At 38.3% G+C, this 19,566-nt stretch overlaps 1 protein-coding gene across 1 annotated transcript in view; it reads right to left on the bottom strand.

Annotated features, from left to right (window-relative positions):
* Positions 1 to 19,566, bottom strand: part of ARHGAP42 (Rho GTPase activating protein 42) — a 61,928-nt gene that overhangs the window by 695 nt on the left and 41,667 nt on the right. The window contains exons 6-12 of the mRNA XM_072398641.1: positions 17,086 to 17,186; positions 14,134 to 14,243; positions 12,731 to 12,809; positions 10,448 to 10,500; positions 8,294 to 8,356; positions 3,763 to 3,842; positions 1 to 1,989 (exon numbers count right to left, since the gene is read on the bottom strand). The exon at positions 1 to 1,989 is cut by the window's left edge and continues 695 nt beyond it. Coding sequence (XP_072254742.1) covers positions 1,901 to 1,989; positions 3,763 to 3,842; positions 8,294 to 8,356; positions 10,448 to 10,500; positions 12,731 to 12,809; positions 14,134 to 14,243; positions 17,086 to 17,186 — 575 coding nt within the window. The 3' untranslated portion in view covers positions 1 to 1,900. The remainder of the gene's footprint in view (positions 1,990 to 3,762; positions 3,843 to 8,293; positions 8,357 to 10,447; positions 10,501 to 12,730; positions 12,810 to 14,133; positions 14,244 to 17,085; positions 17,187 to 19,566) is intronic.

Below are 19,566 nucleotides of genomic sequence, written 5' to 3'. Positions count from 1 at the left end.
CTAGAAGCAAACTACTGGAACAATAGTTATTTTTTTAATACAAAAAATTCAAAAACACCAAAAGGTGGAGAACCAAAAGTATGAAAAATAGCACCTCAAAACCTTTGTCAACAATAATGTTAGCACGTTCAGTAAAATAAAGAATGATATAATCTGGATGGATTCAGGCTTCAAGAAAAGTGCAATTTTAAAGATTAGAAACTACTGAATAATTGCTGCAAGCAACACCGGAGGTAGCCAACAACGGCGGGCGAGCCTCTGACTGCTCAATAATATTGGCAGAAGGCTGCATAGACACAGAGAAGACAGGGACACATTATACACATTAAAAAACACTGAGTTATGTCCTTGAGGGATGCGCATGATGCAGGTCGGGATATGATAGGGAAATAAAGAATGTCTTATCTAGATTTTTTGACTTAGCATTATTTTATGTTCCCAGTGTACAAATCCCCAATTACACCTCCGATAGTTGGCGTTATACCCAGAATGAAGAGCCACAGAGCAGGCATGGAAGTTCATGAGCAGAAATGTTTTTCAATAAACCAACTTTTTAATGAACCTCAACACAAAGTTACTAAATTTTAACCAACACTTTTCTGGGAATTTGTTCATCTCTCAGTATTGGTTTGGCAAACTTGAAATCTAATTGTTTTTACGCCCATTTTGCATTGGTTGATCAGATACTTAACAAGTTTTACAAGTTAATGTCACAACATCATACAATTTATCAGAGGGGGGACACACGGTCACCAGTAAGATTTCTTTAGCCTACCATGGCTGATAAACAAAAAAGATGCAATTAGACCACACTTACACAAAGAAAGACCTCAGCTCTCCAAGGTGTGGCCATTGTCTATAATGCCATTTATAGGCAGGCAAATATGCCAATCTGAGAGCACAGACACGTCTTCCTAGCTTAAAAGTTGGGTTTTCATACCAGTATTATTTTTTTAGCACTTTGACACAAAGGACATTTACTCTACATTTCTGGCCAGTTCATATGCTTAAATCCTTATTAAATAATACAATTTTAGGAAGCCATGGGAACGTGTGTGCATATTCTTTGAGGGTCAGCTTTACTCCTTCTCCTCTTCGGTTCTTCATATATTGAAAAACGAGACTGCCCATTGGAGTAATAGGCCAACTGCAAGGAGGTGGAACTGAGCTGGAAACCACAGAAGCTGTCCTTTTTTTCATATTTAGGGCACAGTGGTATTTAATAAATCACACAATAACACCAGGAGATGCCTTCTGTACAATAAGACATTGTCATGTCTACGTTATGGTCATTGGTTTAACTAATCTGTGAAATGTGGTGGTGTCTATAGATAGCAGAGAACATGAGCAACATGTGTATAGGCTCATTTACAAATACATTTGCATTGAATTAAAATCTCCTATACATCAATACCTACAGCCGTCATGGAGGGCAACTTTAGTGAATTGCTGGCAACTTAAATTACATTAAATACCCACTTGTACATACAATGTGAAGATAAAATATAGTTATTAAAAGTAAATTATTAATGCAAAGAATATGCACTCAGGTCAACAATCTTCTCTCACGATCCATGTCATTCAAAGGACATCCTGGTGGGTCAGGTACCGGATAATGGGATCAGTGCAATTCCACCATGAACTAAGTACCGAGTCTTTTAATGTTCTGGTGCTTTAAGACACATATGTAGAAAAATCTTTTTATATCTCCATGTGTACAGTGTCCATGTACAAAGTAATGTCTTTATAACAAATTTTGGTGAACCATACTTGCAAATTGTCCTCCAACCACCAAGGTCTACAAAAGCGCACACCCTCCTTCATCTGGCTCAGCGCTTTAACCATGACTTCTTGTTTGGCACCACAGATACCATGAAAATACATCTGTCCACTGATATCATCAGAGGTAGACGACATAATTCTCTGGAACTAATCCCGTCTTGCCCTCATAGGTCGCCTTCAGCCATCCTGGCTCCACAGATCTATGAACTGGATAACATGGAAAAGGTGAACATTATTAGGATTTATTTTGTGAAAATCAAGGTAAAGCCTAAAATCAACTCTCTTAGTTTAATGTCTGTACTCCTGTACTATATTTTTGCTTTTCCAATCCAAGGCTGTAGATTGGAAAAGATAAGTAGCAGCCAACCATTTGGCACAGGAGTCTTTAAATAGCGTTGTATTATATAAGGGAAGGGTTGTGTCTGATGAGATCTGTTAATGTGTAAGACTGTGAAAATTGAAGTTATTATTTGAATAAATAAATTACTTTGGCTGTAGTTAGGTACTACAATATCTTTATGGATACAGATAATATAGAATACAGAACTGATTTTTATTAAAAAGAAATCCAACATGGCAGAATCTCTAAGCTCTAACCAAATCCTTTGGGACAATGGTTTTCGGCATTTGCAACCCAAGCATCTGAATCCTTGGGCCAAATGTGACATTCGATCTACAACAGATTTATTACCGAAGATTTCTCACCAGGCCATCTAGGCATTGACCGAGAGTGCCATAGACCTTAGGAGTGGCATTTGTACTGCTATTGTGGCTGTAATATTATCATTACAATACAAAAAAGTGCTACACATAGGGCTGCCCACAACCATGATATATTTCCCCAATGACATTCCAATAACATCATTGCCCCCCTCCCATATACGCCCCTTGACACAATCTAGCTTGCCTAGAATTAGGAAAATGGACAAATCTGTCACTGAAGATGAGAAAGATTTTCAATTTAAATAGGTGCATAATCAAGAAGTGGTCAGGGCCGTGTTTTATTCTAGTGCAGTTGTATTGCAGCAGCTGAGCTTTGTAAATTTGTAATACATTTAATAATTTTTCTCATTCTATCTCACTGCTCCTGAGAATGTGAATGAGCCACAAAAGTCTATCAGAATTTTCCTGACAACACTTAGCATTAGAGTGGCACAAAAATAGCAACATCATGGCACGACTCAAAACGTTAGATTAGAGATTTAGGGATCACATGCTTAGTAAATCCAACAGTAAAAAACAAAAATATTAGGCCCAAATAAAGGGAAATAAATATGTAGTCACATAATAGCCTAAATGTGCACATTGTTAGGTCATGATATTAACTGTAAAACTTTAAGGGGTATTTCATAAATCTCATATAGAATTTCAATGAATATTTAAATAGTTGAGTAAGCCTAATCATGGCAGGTTCTCTTTAAAGTCAACAAATAGGAACATTAGTGTGACATACACACCCCATCTATTCTTCCAGATGTAGACATTTATGAGGCATTATTATATTTTGAACAGGTCATTTAGGATCAGACAGAATTATAACTATTTATTATAGTGTTCTCCCCAGCCCCATTTAGCCGAAACACTCGCCACTTTCAGTAACCACCCGGCTGTTTTTGGGGGTCACAATACAGGGGCTGCCACCAGCCTACAATTTCTTCCCACCTGGTTTTAAAATAATTCTTGGTTGAACACTGATTATTACTTATTAGGAAAGTGTATTTTGTTTAATCTTCATTACAAAAAAAAGACAAAACTGGTACAGACATTGTTACAAAATCAACCGGATTCAAGAAGAATACATTAGTACAGGGACTACAGAAATATGTATAAAGAGGCTTATAATCAGACTGGAAGAAGAACGGAAATTATAGAGTTGAAGATAGAATTTTTTTGAAACTGTTAAAATAATATACATCTAGACTATGTTTTAAACTTGAAGACAGAAATTCTGGGAGCCCAAGTGTAAGAGAACAAACTTACCGTTGGTGAATATCGCCCCCTGGGGGAAGGAAAGCTCGTGACTGTGTTCTGCCTTACAGGAATACATTGCTTTTGCTTGCCTTGAAAGAGACATTTAAAAAGTAATGAAAAGAAAGTTACAAAGTGAAAATTAAAAATAAATTTATCTACAATATTATTTTATATTTAAAGTGTAAAATACTGTACTGTTTATCTTCAGCAAAACTCTGAAATATTGTTCTAAGCATACAGAACTTTGTAAGCTATATTATAATAAGCTATATATAAATTTCTATAATTTTTATTTCCCAGAATTATTGGACTTTTAAGGCACCAAAGGTCATAATTCTTTATACAACATAAGAAATACACATCCCATCTTCCAAAAAATTGCAGGTTAAAAAATATTAGCAACTGCCTACTAGAAGCTTATCTTTCTGTGCTCCATACACATAAAAATGAACTCTATATAAACCAGTAGATACAAACCAGAAACCTGGCAAAAGGTTTGGAATGTACATAAGATCCCAAAACCCATTCTGTACCAAAAAGCTTTATTGTCTGTGCTGCTACCCCCACCTCTTAGATTGTAAGCGCTTCTGTGCAAGCCCTCTCCTCCTCCTGTGTCACTGTCTGTTTCTCTCTGTCAATTAATAATATTCAGAGGGTGGTGGCAGTTTTCATGGTGTTGCTTTGTCTTCTCCCCCCCCATTTCTAGGAAATCTGTACTAAGAAATATTGAGCTTATGTGGCTGACCTTACAAAATTGCTGGTGACCTGTTTGTCTCTGACTTTCTGTATGTTCTAGGCTACTCATCTGGAACAGGCATGCATATTAAGATAGGAAGTCTGTCAAGATTACCCTGAGAGTATGGGATTGGCCAGGAGAATGAGCAGAAGACTACCTCGGAGATTGTGAGAATGACCACAAGGCAGGTGGACACCCTAGGTGAGCAGAAGACTACCTTGGAGAGAGTATGGGATTGGCCAGGAGTGCGGGAAACTACTCTAGAGAGTGGATCAGACTAAAGTCAGTCAAAACACTACCATGGAGAGAGTATGGGGCTGGTCAAAAGAGACAAGTAGACTACCTTGGGGTGTCGGAGAGAAGTTGATCAGGAGAGGACAGGGAAATGGCCAGGAGAGAATAGGTGATTGCTTTGGATTGTAGGGCAGGCAAGGAGACAGCATGAGATTACCCTGGATTGTGAGATTAGCCAGAAGAGAGCAAGAGACCTGTGCAACTGAACAGGAGAGAGTAGAGTGGAATGTCCTGGCAAGAGTGTGAGATATACCAAGAGAGAATAGCAGATTGTACTGGAATGTGAGCTTGACATGGAGAGAACAATAAACCCCAGAGAGTGTTTGAGATTGGCAAGTACAGAATATGAGACTACCATGGAGAGACTGCTCTTTAGGCAGTGGAAGACTTCTCTGGAGGGTGGCTAGATAAGTACTGGACAGGAAAGAACACGAGACTAGACCCAAGACATTGGCCAAGAAAGAGAAGGAGACTATCATGGATTAAATTATCCTAATATGTGTAACAGTTAAAGTATATCTAAAACTAAAAACCTGTTTTTTTAATAAGGAATTAAGGAATGATTAAATCCTTTATCATGCTATTTTTACTGCCATCTGTGCACTGTTAAGGTGATTTACCTTCACAAACTTTCATATTGGCACAACAGGTATTAAGACTAAATCTCAAATAGGAAAGTCCCCACTTAGACACAGTTGTCCCCAATGGAAGATTTCTCCTCTAATCAAATTTTTGTGACAACTTTTGGGTTTTCCCAAAGGACACCAGGACCAAATGAGAATTTACTAGCATAAACCCAGATAGCAACTACATTTTGACAAGAGTTATATTATTATAGCTGAAAAACTGAAAGCAGGAACAATGAAAGAAGAAAATGAGCAGAATTGGAGCTGATTATTTTGATGGCAACAACCCAGATTTCAAATCAAAATTGATTACATGTGACCTTTATTGCTCCCAGTTTTCATTTCTCAGGCTTCTGTGTGCTTACTTTTTGCGGTGTGTACATATAGTGATAAAGTGTTCAGGTACCCTGTGTTCTGCACGCATCACAAAACACTGGCTGTACCCGGTACAAGTAAAATACATTTTTAGAATTCATGGAACTATTGACATATAAAGTAGCTGTGTACCAATAACTGCAGCTGCTGCCTGGAATGATTAATTAGGAAAACAAAACAAAAAAAAGCACATTGTAAATGAATAAAACATTCAACTCAACCTAGGGACTTTGTTAAGAGTTAGGAAAAAAAACTGTTAATAATTCACGCCTTTGGACTATTTTCCAGGAATTTTATTCAAGTGCAAATTGTCCTTTTCTTTTTTGGAATATCGCAAATGTAACCTGACTTATCTTAGTATTAGTAGTAGCCTTCGGACAATATTTCTTTTCCTAGAATATAGTCTGCTCTATTACGAATCAGAAGCCTACAATGTGAATCATTCATAAAGCTGACCACTGACCTCGATCTCCAGAAATTGAGTTTGTAGGAATGCTACCATGCTGCTGGTATCATGCCATTATTATAAAGCATTCACTGGTTTGAAAAATACAATCACAAGTCAAAAATATAGATCCTTCTCCTTGTATAATGGGTTGGGGCCCAAGCCTTTAGAATAGTATAGTAGTATTGACAATGTTGAAGCATCTCAAATAGTGCTATTTTGGTCACACATCCCCCCCCCCCCCCCCCCAAGGTTAGCCTAGTCTCATAGCTATTTCAGGGTCATTTTGGTTACCTCTTCTGTCCAGGATCAGCCTGGTCGCATAAATATTTCAGGGTTATTCTGCTTACCTCTTCTGTCCAGGATCAGCCTGGTCTCATACCTATTTCAGGGTCATTCTGGTCATATACCCACTCAAGGGTCAGTTTGATCACATAGTGCCTCCACTGCCAGCCTGATCACATACCCAATTCAAGGTCAGCCTAGTCAGATACCCTCTTCAAGGTCATACTAGTCACCTGCCCTCGCTACATATCATCTCCAGATTTATTCTGGATGCATACCCACCCAAGAGTCAGTTTGATCTCCACTTCCAGATTACATACACATTCCAGCTTCAGCCCAGGCACATACCCTCTCCAAGGTCATTCTGTCATCTATGCTGTCCAGGGTTAACCAGGTCACATACCTAACCACCCAAAAGTCAGTTTGATCACATACTCACTTGACTGCTAGTTTGATCACATACCCACTCCAGGGTCAGTTTGGTTACAAACATATTCCAGAATAAATCCATTCCATGGATATCCAACCAGTATAGAATAGATATATATTCTTAGATACCCAAGGAGAGATGAGCACCAGTAAAAAACTCGCACGGACGTGAGAAGAACATAGATACCTCTATGCAGATGTTATGGTGGGATTTTTACTCCAAACACAGGAAACAAAAGCAATAACTACATAACCCCCAAGGTGTCAGCTTCCAATTTGTTACAGTATAATAATCCATAAAGCTTCTAGAATTATTCAAAATTTTCAATAAATAAAAAACATGCATGATTTCCCTTTTATGCTTTTCTACTCAAATGTTGACATCTATCACAATGATTCTTTTTAGATTATAATATATAATAAGATTGGCATGGAAAATACTAAATAAAAAGTGACTATCCGGAGCTTTGGTAAGCTACTACCATGCCAGAAGGTAAAAAATTACTCTCCTCTTTCATAGAAAATAACATTCTACTCTAGTAGCCAACTATAATAACCCCCAGAGGACATAAATAATTGTGAGAATAAACAAGTATTAATAATTCATGGAATATCTGGCGTATACAGAAAAATTCCCATGCCTTTTTGACCCCCTGCGGTCAGAAACTTTCTGCGATGTGTATTTCTAGTCAAAGTAATTTTCCTGTTAACTATTTTAATTCAGTAACATTGAGGCTGGAGTCACACCTTCCTATGCATATCACACAGATGTGGGCTAGAACTTTTTAAAACAAAGTTGTATACAAGCAAGGACTTGTGTTGGGATATATAGGTGTGGATGGACCTTCAGTGTTGCAGTTTAATACATCTAAATCATAGATGTCCAGGGTCAGGGGAGCAGTAAATTCTATTATTTCATGAATTTACACAGACTCTCTTCCAAAGCTTCTGAAAACTTACCTGGTGTCACCCCATGTAAAACCCTATACATGTGTCTGGTGCTGAACCCTTAGGAAGTAATTTAGTTGAACCTTTTAAATACTTAGCCCAGAACTTCACTGAAAATAACGTATTCAAAAAAAATAGCCATAATGTATAGGCACAGAAACAATTAACGTATAATCAGTAATGGCCACCGACCGATGGGGACCATCAAATCTGCACCTTGTTGTGAGCTGCTACGTATTTTGCACAAGAATGGACAGATATGAATATATCCCTAAACTATGCAACATCAAATGAGAGTAAAATTTCAAGGAAAATCTGCAATGGTACAAAACCCTCCCTGCTGTAATGCCAGACAGGACTAATATTAAATAATCTCAGCTTGTCAAATCTAATAGTCCTTACCGTCCAAGAGTGGATTGTTTCAGTGACCCCCCACTTTCAAAAAGCTGCGCTCTAGCTGCCACCCTAAAGAAGAAACAAAGAAAGGTAATGTTAAAATATAATAAAAGGAGTTCAATAAAGTTTAAATAAAACTAAACTGCAACTGTGTACCTGTACCTAATGTGGGACTGTGTGGGTGCCCATAGGTGTTTGATTATATCTACCATTATCTTCTACAGTGCCTGGAAGGCTTTAAAATCAGTGTGTTCTAATATGCAAAAAGCTAGCCCCACTCCCTCACCAGCAGTTTTATAACATGACACATAGTCAATGGCTAACAAATATGAGTGATTCCAGTTTTTATCCTAATAAAATAACTTTTTTTATTTGTTTTATTACTACTGTTGTGTACTACTGAACACTGACATCATACGGCTGATGTTCTCTCTGCAGGCTAAATACTTGACTTTTTAACTAATTTATTTTAAAAACAAACTCTATTGCTAAAATCTCTCATACTCTTTTTAACCAATCAAATATTTTACCTCTGCAGCTTTCATTAAAAATAATACCTAGTAATCAGCTTTGTTCAGGTGCTTTCTATTATGGGGTGATGTAGTAACCTTTTCAAATGCACTTCTGGTGGAAACTTTTGTCCTGATTTTAAACATAGTGATGAAAGGATCAAAACCCCTATTAAGTTTTTATGCTCTCTGATGTTCTGGAACACAGATTCCCAATACTTCCAGTCCAGTTTAAGTTGGACACATTGGGCCTGATTAATTGAAGCTCTCCAAGGCTGGAGAGGATACACTTTCATCTATGAAGCTGAGTGATCCAGCAAACCTTGAATGGATGTCTTCAAAGTCATTTGCTATTTGTTAGCAAATGTCTTGAATTCTGGACCAGATCCATTACAGGATTGCTGGATTACCCAACTTCATTGATGAAAGTGTATCCTCTCCAGCCTTGGAGAGCTTTAATAAATTTAATAAATAATACCCCTATTTAACTATCTTCAGCCACTTGTTTCTCCAGTTTTCATTCTGATAAAGCAATTGAGCTTTTGTAATTTACAGCTTATGACATCTCCAGGACACTGCACTTCCACTCATTGACCCCTATGCCAATACTGGGGAATATAGGCAGTCAGCACTCTACATGGTAGAGTCAGATGTAAAGATTTGTTTTAACCACCTGAGCGTTACACTGAGGTCTAGATTTCTGTACCAAAAGTGATCCACTGTTTTTCATGAAATGAAAAGAAAATATGTCCGTACAAGGGTCTAGTAGATATTATGAATATAAAAAATGTTTGAAACACACAATCATGTAAAAAAAAAAAAAACGACGCCATCACGCACGCAGGGAGAAGCCGAGCGGCTTTTTTTTCTCCGCCGGACGGCTTCTCGTTTCAGAAGGCACCCGGCGCTGGACGGAGAACGACGCGGGGCGATCAGCGGGACCAGGTAAGAAGCCGGCCGGCATCTTGTGTTCCGCCGGCCGGCATCTTGCCGGTCCCGCTGGTATAGGAGAAGGCACCCGACGCTGGAGAGGGAGATCGACGGACGACGATCGACGGAGGACGACGCTGGAACACGAACACGACGCTGGATGAGCACAGCGGGACCAGGTAAGTGGGATTTTAATGTAGGGAAAATCTCGGGGTTAACCAAAATAGCACTTTTTTTTAGCCCGTACCAAGGTCGGGCTTAACGGTCGGGAGGTTAACTGCTTTTTGTCATTACAAACTCAGCCGCTAGAGGACACTCAATGGGTTATGATCATGGAGCAGTGAATTTTAACCACTGTGCCGTGACACACTAGTGTGCCCTGAGAGATCTTTAGGTGTACCGTGGGAAATTATCCAATTACCATTGTTGAGTGTCTGTGCCAAAGTGACTGGCAGAGTAATGTAATACTCTTTTTTGTCAGTGGGTGGCAGTAGGTAGCCTAATTGCTTTGTTTATTCTTAGAGACAAGAAAATTAACTTCAGAGTGTCATTTTGTAACATTTTTAATTTGTGGTGTGCCGCAGGATTTTTTCGATGTAAAAAAATGTGCCGTGGCTCAAAAAAGGTCGAAAAACACTGTCATAGAGGATATTATAAACATGGAAAAGAGCAAGTTAAAAAAATGATTTCAGATAAATGGTACAGCAGCAGCTGACATTACACCATAGATGCATCTTGAACTTTCTGTTTTAACAACAATTCTTTTTCTTTTGCCTAGTGGAACATAAACAGAGATCTATTTATCTGGACAGCATCCCTGCGTCTTGTGCGCTGATTACATAACAGAATACAGCGGGGAGCCTCAGAGATATTCTCAGATATTTCCCAGTCTGTGAAAGGGCTCGCATGGTCTTTTATAACAAACATTGTTGTTTTATTACAAACAAACACACATTCCTTCTAGTGGAAGAAATCAGACATGAAGACAATTTGGAGCAAAAAAAGGAAAAAAAAAATAAAAAAATCAATTACTGAACGTTTTACATAATTGTATTGTAATTGCTGGTGTGTATTTGTATGCATGGTGTCCCTGCTCACTGAAGGGGATGAATACAGAAGTAACTGCAGGTTAAAGTGGTAAAAAGTATAAAAATGTGCATCAGGCACTGGTAGAGAGGCAAGAAGTGCAATGGCACACTGGTGGAGAGTGTAGAAGTGCACATTGGTGGAGGATAAGGAAATGTATATTGGCACACTGGTGGAAAGTAACAAAATGTGCATTGACACACTGGTGTAGAGTAAAAAACTGCACATTGGCACATTAGTGGAGAGTAAGGAAATATTGGGACAATGGGGGAGAATGAAGTGCACTTCAGCCCATTGATCGAAAGTGAAGAGATGCACATTAGCGCACTAGTGGAGAGTAAAGAAATGTATGTTGGCACACTGGTGGAGAGTAAAGTGTACATTGGCACTATAATGGAGAGGGAAGAAGTGCATGTTGGCACACTGGTGGAAAGTGAAAAATGCACATTGGCCCACCAGTGTAGAGTGAAAGCGTTCACATTAGTACAGCAGTGGTGAATAAAGAGTGTGTTGACACAATAATTGGAGAGTGAAAAAGTGCTCATTGACACACTGGAAGAGAGTACAGAAATGCATGTTGGGACAATAGTGGAGAGTGGAATGCACGTTAGCGCACTGCTTAAAAGTAAAGATGTGCACATTGACACACTGGTGGGGAGTAAAGAAATGCACATTGGCACACTGTAGGAGACTGACGTGCATGTTGGCACTATGCTGAAGAGTGAAGAAGGGCATGTCAGCTTTCTGGTGGTGCCGAAGAGCAGAAAAAGTGTTTGAGAGTAAACAATTACACATCGGTGCAGTGGAATATATTGAGGGCACAATGGTGCAGTGGAATAAATTAAGGAGACATTGGTGCAGTGGAATATAATAAGGGCACATTGGTGCAGTTGTGGGGTACAAAGATCACATTTATGCAGTGGCAGAAGAATGAATATGTGCTGGTGCAGGGGTGGCAAGTTATGGGGTGTGTGCCAGCATCATAGCACAGAGATAGTGGTAAGCGTTGATGCAGTGCCAGCATGTGATACCAAGGCTTTGGCAGGGTGGCAGTTAATTTTGTGCCTCCTGGCAACCTATACCAGACATGAGCCACAATTTTGCAGTGTGGGCACAACCATTACTACGATCACAGGTTAGCAAGTCACGTTTATGCTCTCCACTAGTTATTCTGGTCTGAGAGTCACAAGACTCACTTCCATTCTACTATAGGCTCAGCAGGTGAGAGAGAAAGTGGAGCTGGCTCTATATCTCTTTTATTGGGTTTTCCTTTATTAACTATAGGTTTAAACACACATATTTTTTAGATATATTCACCTATATTGTACCTGTGCTCACTGTAAAATACATGTAAATTCTAACTAAAAAAGTTCCAATTAGTTTAGGTGACCATTCTCATAATTTAAATTATTAAGGTAATTGGATATGAGTGGATTGGCAAAGAAAAATAGTGGGAAGTGAATCATAATGGCATGTCTATGGTGTGTCTTCTATAAAGCTATCAGATGTGTGTCTATGGTGTGACTTTATGATAGCTATATTATAAGCTATCAGGCTAAAGGGTGTATTTTTCTTGGAAATTTGGAAGAGGTTTTTCTGGCTCTTTGTGTTCTTGCTGGGCAGATTTTCCTTTTATTTTTGTAGGTGCCCATTGTAATTTGCAGAAAATAATGGATGATCGTATTCCCCTCCCACTACGTATACACTTTAATAGCATGCCACCTTTATAGCTCCCAGATGAGATGTGTTCATTGGTTGGCCCTACTGCTACGGTTATTACCAAATCAAATATTGGTGTCTAGCTCCCCTAGTGGAAATTGTTGATATTTAGGCTAGAACATTGCACACTGGTGTTCAAGTACTAATAATAAGTTTATTTGGTAGGGTTGAGCTGAAGGGTTTAAGAAAAAGTTCTTACTGGCTCTTTTCCATCCATTGCTTCAAGCCATTGCTTTCTGTTTGCCTCTGACAAAGCCTGGAGTGTAATAATTCCCTGTCTGTTAGAGAAATACAAATAAAGGTTAGGAAGAGGAAAGATACAAAATACATAACTGCATTTCCGAAATTAGATGTGACAGAGATTCAATAGGAAGAAAGTTATACGCATTCATCATCCAACTCTGCCAACAGAGCTTCCAAAAACAGGGGGTTGTGCAGAGGGGAGATCAGTCCGCAAATTGTGCAAATCAAATCCTTCCCATTATTGATTAATATATTGAGAATTTTGTTTCCAGACTTCAGAGAATCACACTTTAATTACCAAGGTCCTGAACATTAGGTTAATAGGAAGGATTTATGAACTCTCTCCAAGACTATCATGGGAGAACATGGGTTATGCAGCTAATCTGGAAAAGATTTGTTCTAGAATTGAAAACATAGCAAATGATCAATTTCACCTTTGTTGGATCACCCAGATTCACCCATGATAGTATAACTTCTCCCTTCCTGGAGAGCTTTCATAAAACTGGCCCACGGTCTGGATAAATTATAGTGTAATAGGCAGAGGACTGACCACATAACAAAACACTAAGTATATTAAATAATGGGAAGGATAAAATTAGCACAATTTATTACAAACAGCAAGTGTTAACATTTTATTCGGCAATTTATCTCCAACATGATATCATGAAGAGGGTATAAACCTTCACCTAATAAACGAATTCTAAACCCCAAAACAAAAATAAAATATATTGGAACATCCCAGTTCATAAATGTGGTGGCTGCATTCATTTTCTTTTTGGAATTTATTCCTTCTCCGCTGTACCTATGGAGAAAGCCATTGTTGTCATACACTGGACATTAAACAGGTCTTCCTTTGTTCTCATCCAAAACAAAATGAATAAGATTACAAGTTTACAAAAAGAAAGATAACATTGTTTTAAGCTTTCAGTTCAGCTTACAGTGACCAGCATATCTAATAAAATCTACAGGTATTTTCTGTACTTGCCAAAAATGTACTTAGTCCAAAAATAGTAAACTGCTGTAGCCACCTAATCCAAGAACAGGTAAGCTGCAAAATATAACACTTTTGATTTTGAGTTTCGTTTCTTTTTTTTTTAAATAAAAAGTATGAGCTCCCAAATCACAATGAGGGCTTGCCTGCTAAAATCCTACATGAGCCACGTGACTATCAAGCTCAATCTAAAACAGGAAAAATCACAGACAGAAAATAGTGCTGGCCTCTGGATTCCCATAGCAGATGATTTCCTCTTTCGAGTTAAGGCAGTAACATCAATAAGTGGATGTATCTGGTGATATCAGAATTCTATTAGAGCATAGAGTGATTTAAGTGATAACACTGCATTTTAAATATGAACAAACCTCTCTATGACTTCTATGTCGAAGCAAAACCTCTTGTCTATAGAATCCGTCTTCCGCCTTATGCACATCTTCAGCTTGAACATCTCTGGAGTGCTGGAGACCAGTCCATTCTGGTGGAGTAAAAAGTCAATTTGGTATAGCCAACAATTTTGCATATAATATGGGAAGGTTAGAATTAGTGTGTCGGTCAATGTTGCCCATGTTTGGTTTGTCCAAATTGAGCCAAATTTTTGGGTTGATTCTGTGGCCGAATTTGAGTACCTGTCATTGACATGTATAGAGTACGGCTCAGCCAATCCAGCCAGTGGACAATGACAGCAACAACGTACAAGGATATTGTCCTAGCCAAAGAATCCAATCACTGAACATTGAGGATGTTTGGTTTAATTTGTTTGGGGCTGAATGACAGAAGTTTGGGTTGACCTGGACCCCAAGGTAGAACATCACATGTTTTTTAAGTCCCTTTAAGGATTCATCCTACCTGTCTTGGTAACAATCTTTGGGACTGAACGTAATGGGAAAGTTTAAGCTTTAAAGTTGTTAATGAAACCTAAAACTCAATGGCAAATAAGAAGGATTTCTCTTTCACGTTGGATACACTTTCTCTACCTTTCTGTTGTGACTCCAAGACAGGAATTGAATATAACTCTCCCTACTAGGAATAATAAAGCCCAGGCTACTAACTATTCCCTACTCTATCCAAAACATGTGTTGGCACTAGATTCAATGCAAAAAAAAAAACAAAAAACAATACCAGTCATTAGTCATATAGACAGTATATGTGAATGAATGTTTTCCTTTTTATGCTAACTGTATTCAAATATAAATTGATTCATATAAAAACCAAGGTTCCTATTTTTATCTGAAAAAAACATGAAAATTAAATTGACTTCAATATTGTCCTAGGGTACAGGTTGAGGTATTTTGTACTTTTAGGTTGGTTATGGTTGTTCACTGGCTTTTTAAATTATCTTTTGTGCATTTGTGTTGGCTACCAGTAGATGGAGCTGTGCCCTCATGTAAAGTGTGTAACAAACTGGACACATTTAGCGGCTTGTTTATAGCAGCTGACCTTGCATATAAAATAGTAAATAAGGCAATGTTTTTTTGCATTATGCATTTTGCCATTTTTATTATTCATAGGACGTACCATATACAACCTATGCGGATGTGATTTATGGACTCAGTATTACATTTTATCTCACTTTGCGACTAATCTACACACACAATTAGTCTGTTTAATGTTATTCTTTACTGCTGCACAGAAACGCTAATAGGAATTATAGATAGCGTAGAAGAGATATGGCTGTGGTTTATGTCCCTGATTCAAGGTCTGTTTTATTCAGCTACCTGCTCAATTTAATAAATGATTAATCAATGAATTAATTAGATCACCGGAGGATTAAACACATAGTCTTTTCTTCAGGTTTTCCTCATAAAGCGAATATTGTTGTTTTATTTACCAAAGAGCCCCAAATGGGTTTATAGTTTGTAAGCGGCATGTGCTGATGAGAATAAAAGAAGATGAAAGGTCTATTTTACATTAGTGTGGCACTGGGGATATACCACTAAGGTGCATCACTCTTGTTTCATATGAACATTGTGAACAGGTCCTTAAAGGTTATTGCCAGCCTTCTCTTTGTATAGGACATACGGCATCATCAAGCCTTTCCCCCACCATCCTTCTTGTCCCTGGCCTGCACCTTTTGATTTCAGTTATTTCAAATCATACCATGTTGGCTTTGCCTAGGGTGCTCTGCATGCAAATATACTTGCTTAGGAATGCCCATTCATCCAGACCCATGGGTCAATGTAAAAGCCTTCATTGTGTAGACATCCAAAAACTCTGAGAATCCTGTCATCACCATCTTGGATGTATTATCTGACTCAGAGCTGCTTTTCAAGTGACACCCCTATAGTATTAAGGTTCCTCTCTCTCCCAGAAGCTACATAAAATGTATGTAAAAAAAGGAGGGCTGGGGGAGCTTGGGCAGCACAGGCAGTAATAAGATATTACCAGAGGGAGGACTATGATAAGCTTGAAGGAAGAGGGTTGTGCTACTATTTAGCAATCACCCAGGAAGTTCAGAGGCATTTTGCAAGTCAATTAAAAAAAGAAACAACAGTGTTTTCCCTAGCCCCTTTTAGCCTGATGCACCACCCAGCACTTTTCAGTAACCACCTAGTTGTTTTTGGGGGTTACTGAAAAGTTGGGTCACAATTACCACCCAGCCTAAAAATATTCTGGGTTGAAAAGTGAATAAAATAAAAATAACTGCAAGTAGGCACCTAAGGCTTGGAGAAAGTCATGGGCCTGATTTATTAAAGCTCTCCAAGACTGGAGAACATAGACATATCATTGGAGAACCTTGGTGATCCAGCCAACATGCAATGGATTTCTCAAAAAAACATTTGCTACTAGTTATTAAATGTTTTTGGTTTTGGACTGAAATCTTCCCAGGTTTCCTGGATTACACAGGTTCATCCATGATAGTTCATTTTCTCCAGTCTTGGAGAACTTTAATAACAAAAACTTCCCCTAAATAAATGTTATGTTAAAGTAAACACTGACGCTGATTTTTTGCTTTCTGAAATCGCTATTTGCTTCGCTGTCTTTCCTGATTGATGTACTGGCTTTGGGTTATTGACTATATTTAGAAGAACAGGTCAGGCAGTCCCCTAAATAAATGTTATGTTAAAGTAAACACTGACGCTGATTTTTTGCTTTCTGAAATCGCTATTTGCTTCGCTGTCTTTCCTGATTGATGTACTGGCTTTGGGTTATTGACTATATTTAGAAGAACAGGTCAGGCAGCCTCCATACTCTATTACAGGTCTGCATTGCATTGATTGCCTAACATCTCCTTGATTATGGAAATTACATCATTTGCATTGTTCTGGGTTCATTAGGCAGCCCTAATATCTGCAGAAATTAAGGAAACCATTGCTTACCACTTTTCCACCTGATTTGGTTTCTGATGCGCTCATAGTAAACGTTTTGCTGCTTTTGTCATAAGTGCAGTAATGCCGCGTCCATGTAAATCCGAGGGGTCCTAGGGATAAAGTAGGAGGAAAGTGTTACATTGTGCTATTCTGATACCTCGTACAAATGTGTTTATGCAAGTGTTAGCATGTTTATGTATCATATTATATGTCGTTAGGGTGAACATTATTATTAGATTAGATATTTAATATAAACATTAAAGTGTAACTATATTTAAAAATAAAAAAAAATGCAAGCAGGTGGGTTATTTATTGCAGAAGGAACAGAAGTTTTCCCTTAGCCCCTTTTAGCTGGGCGCACCACCCGGCAGTTTTCAGTAATCACCTGGCTGTTTTTTGGTGGTTACCGCAAAGTTAACTGGCAACATGGGAGCACTTGACTGCTGGGGCACAATACAAGACAATAGAAATATGGGACATACTAAGGGGGTGGGCTTTAGAAAGATGTAACAAAATGATGTTCTTCCCAGCCCTTTTTAGCTGGGAGCGCTACCTGGCAATTTTTATTGACCACCTGGCTGTTTTTGAATAGTTACTAAAAAATTAAGTCACAATTCAGGGGCGGCCACCCGCCTACAGCTTCTTCTTGCACAGCCTATACACATTTCTGCAGAGAATACTGGGACAGGGCCAATCTTTTCCATAATGTACATGCTCAGTTCTGTGTACGACACCAACATAGCTGGCTGAGAATAAAAAAATTGCAAAAAACATATAAGTTTAGAGAAGGGACATCATCTGCAATAAAGAATTGGCATTTTTTTTTTGTTTCTAAAGTTTAGTTTGGCAATAAGGCCAAGTACAGAGAGGTGGTTAGGTTGCTGTGCCATATTTGTTTCCTCCTGCCTGGGCACTGTGTCCACAGTCAAGAAAATAAATCAATGTCCCTTTCAATGGAATAATAATCATATCAGAAGGGAGGAAATAAAAGTACATTGTTAGGGTTTACATACCTTTAATGGCACATATTCTGCAAAGTACCAATGCTGAGATACTTTTTGGCATGGAAAAGATATGGAACGGTGCAGTGCACACCTGAAGGTCATTCATACCAAGTGCAGGATATGTGCCAACTGCTTCATACCAGTCAAGAAAACCTAAACAGTAGCCAAGTTGTTTCATTTTTATTTGAAACATTTTTTCTTTTCATTATTTAGTTTTTTAATACATGTATGTCCCTTCTCTTTTTTACTCTTTTCCTCATTTCATGAACAGCAAAAAAAGTTTGAGCTACAGAGTATTACAAAAAAAAGGTAAAACTGTAAAGTCATTAGATGTAGTCATCCTTTCGAAAAAAATAAAATAAAAAAAACTAATGTTATTTAATTGGACGGTAGCTATTCACAAACTGTACGGATAAGATCTGTATGAAAGCTGATTCTTTCACTGAATGTAGTAATTTGGCCATGGATCCCAGCCACCGTGACCTCCAGCTGTACAAATCTCATCAGTTTAATGAGCTATTCTCCTAACCACAGAAGTGTAATAACAGCATCCCTGTCCTCAGCTCCAAGACACAAGTAGGACAGCACACACAAAACACAAGCGACATGCAGCTGTTCTCCCCTTCGGGGCTCATTATCTGGAGCCGAGGTTGGATGTGATGAGCCGTGTGCAGGTTACAGGTGTCCAGAAACATATTGATTCCAACATCGCTAAAACACTTCCGGCCCGTGCGGACCATAAATCATTCTCTAAAGGCGCTAAAAAGTGACACATTTACAGGTGAAAGCAAACCGGCTGTGCAACCACAAATATTCAAAGGTTTCCACACCTGTCTACGAATTTTGGAATAATTCTTCTTTTACTTTTGGGACTTTTTTTTATACCACAAACAAGTTTACTAGGAGCAATTCTTCTCTGTACTGGGAAACAAAATGGCTTTTTTCCCTTCTCTAATAGATGTGTGTCTGTATATATATATATATATATATATATATATATATATAAGAGCTTTCCAATCCTATGATCTGGTATCTCTACCCAGTGTAACCTACCCAGTAATGGAAGTAGGTAGAGGTGAAGGTTTTTGCAATCTAAATCAGTAGGGCAGCCTATGGTGACAACACTGCTCCTCCATGGACACCGTACTGGAAGCAAGTGTTATCACTTAATATGTTACAGGCAATATCATTTCATCAGGTAAAACCATTCCCTATATACATATTTGTATTTTGGGGTTGTCTGGATTTTTGCTATAGCTCAGAGTAATTTATAACCGTATATTTATCTCCCGTTTGTCATGCTTTACTGTACTGGCATTAAAACGCAATGAATTTTAATTGAAAAAAAAAATGTTACAGATTTTTCATAAGAGTTTTAATTGAAAAAATGTTACAGCTCTTTCACAAGCAGGCTTAGTATTCAGCATGCCATCACAAAACAACGAGTAAGCCATTAATGGGAGCAAAGGACGCAGTAATTGCATGG

This window comes from Pyxicephalus adspersus, chromosome 1, assembly GCF_032062135.1.
Source record: "Pyxicephalus adspersus chromosome 1, UCB_Pads_2.0, whole genome shotgun sequence".
Classification (NCBI taxonomy): Eukaryota; Metazoa; Chordata; class Amphibia; order Anura; family Pyxicephalidae; genus Pyxicephalus; species Pyxicephalus adspersus.
This window is presented reverse-complemented; position numbering and strand designations above follow the sequence as displayed.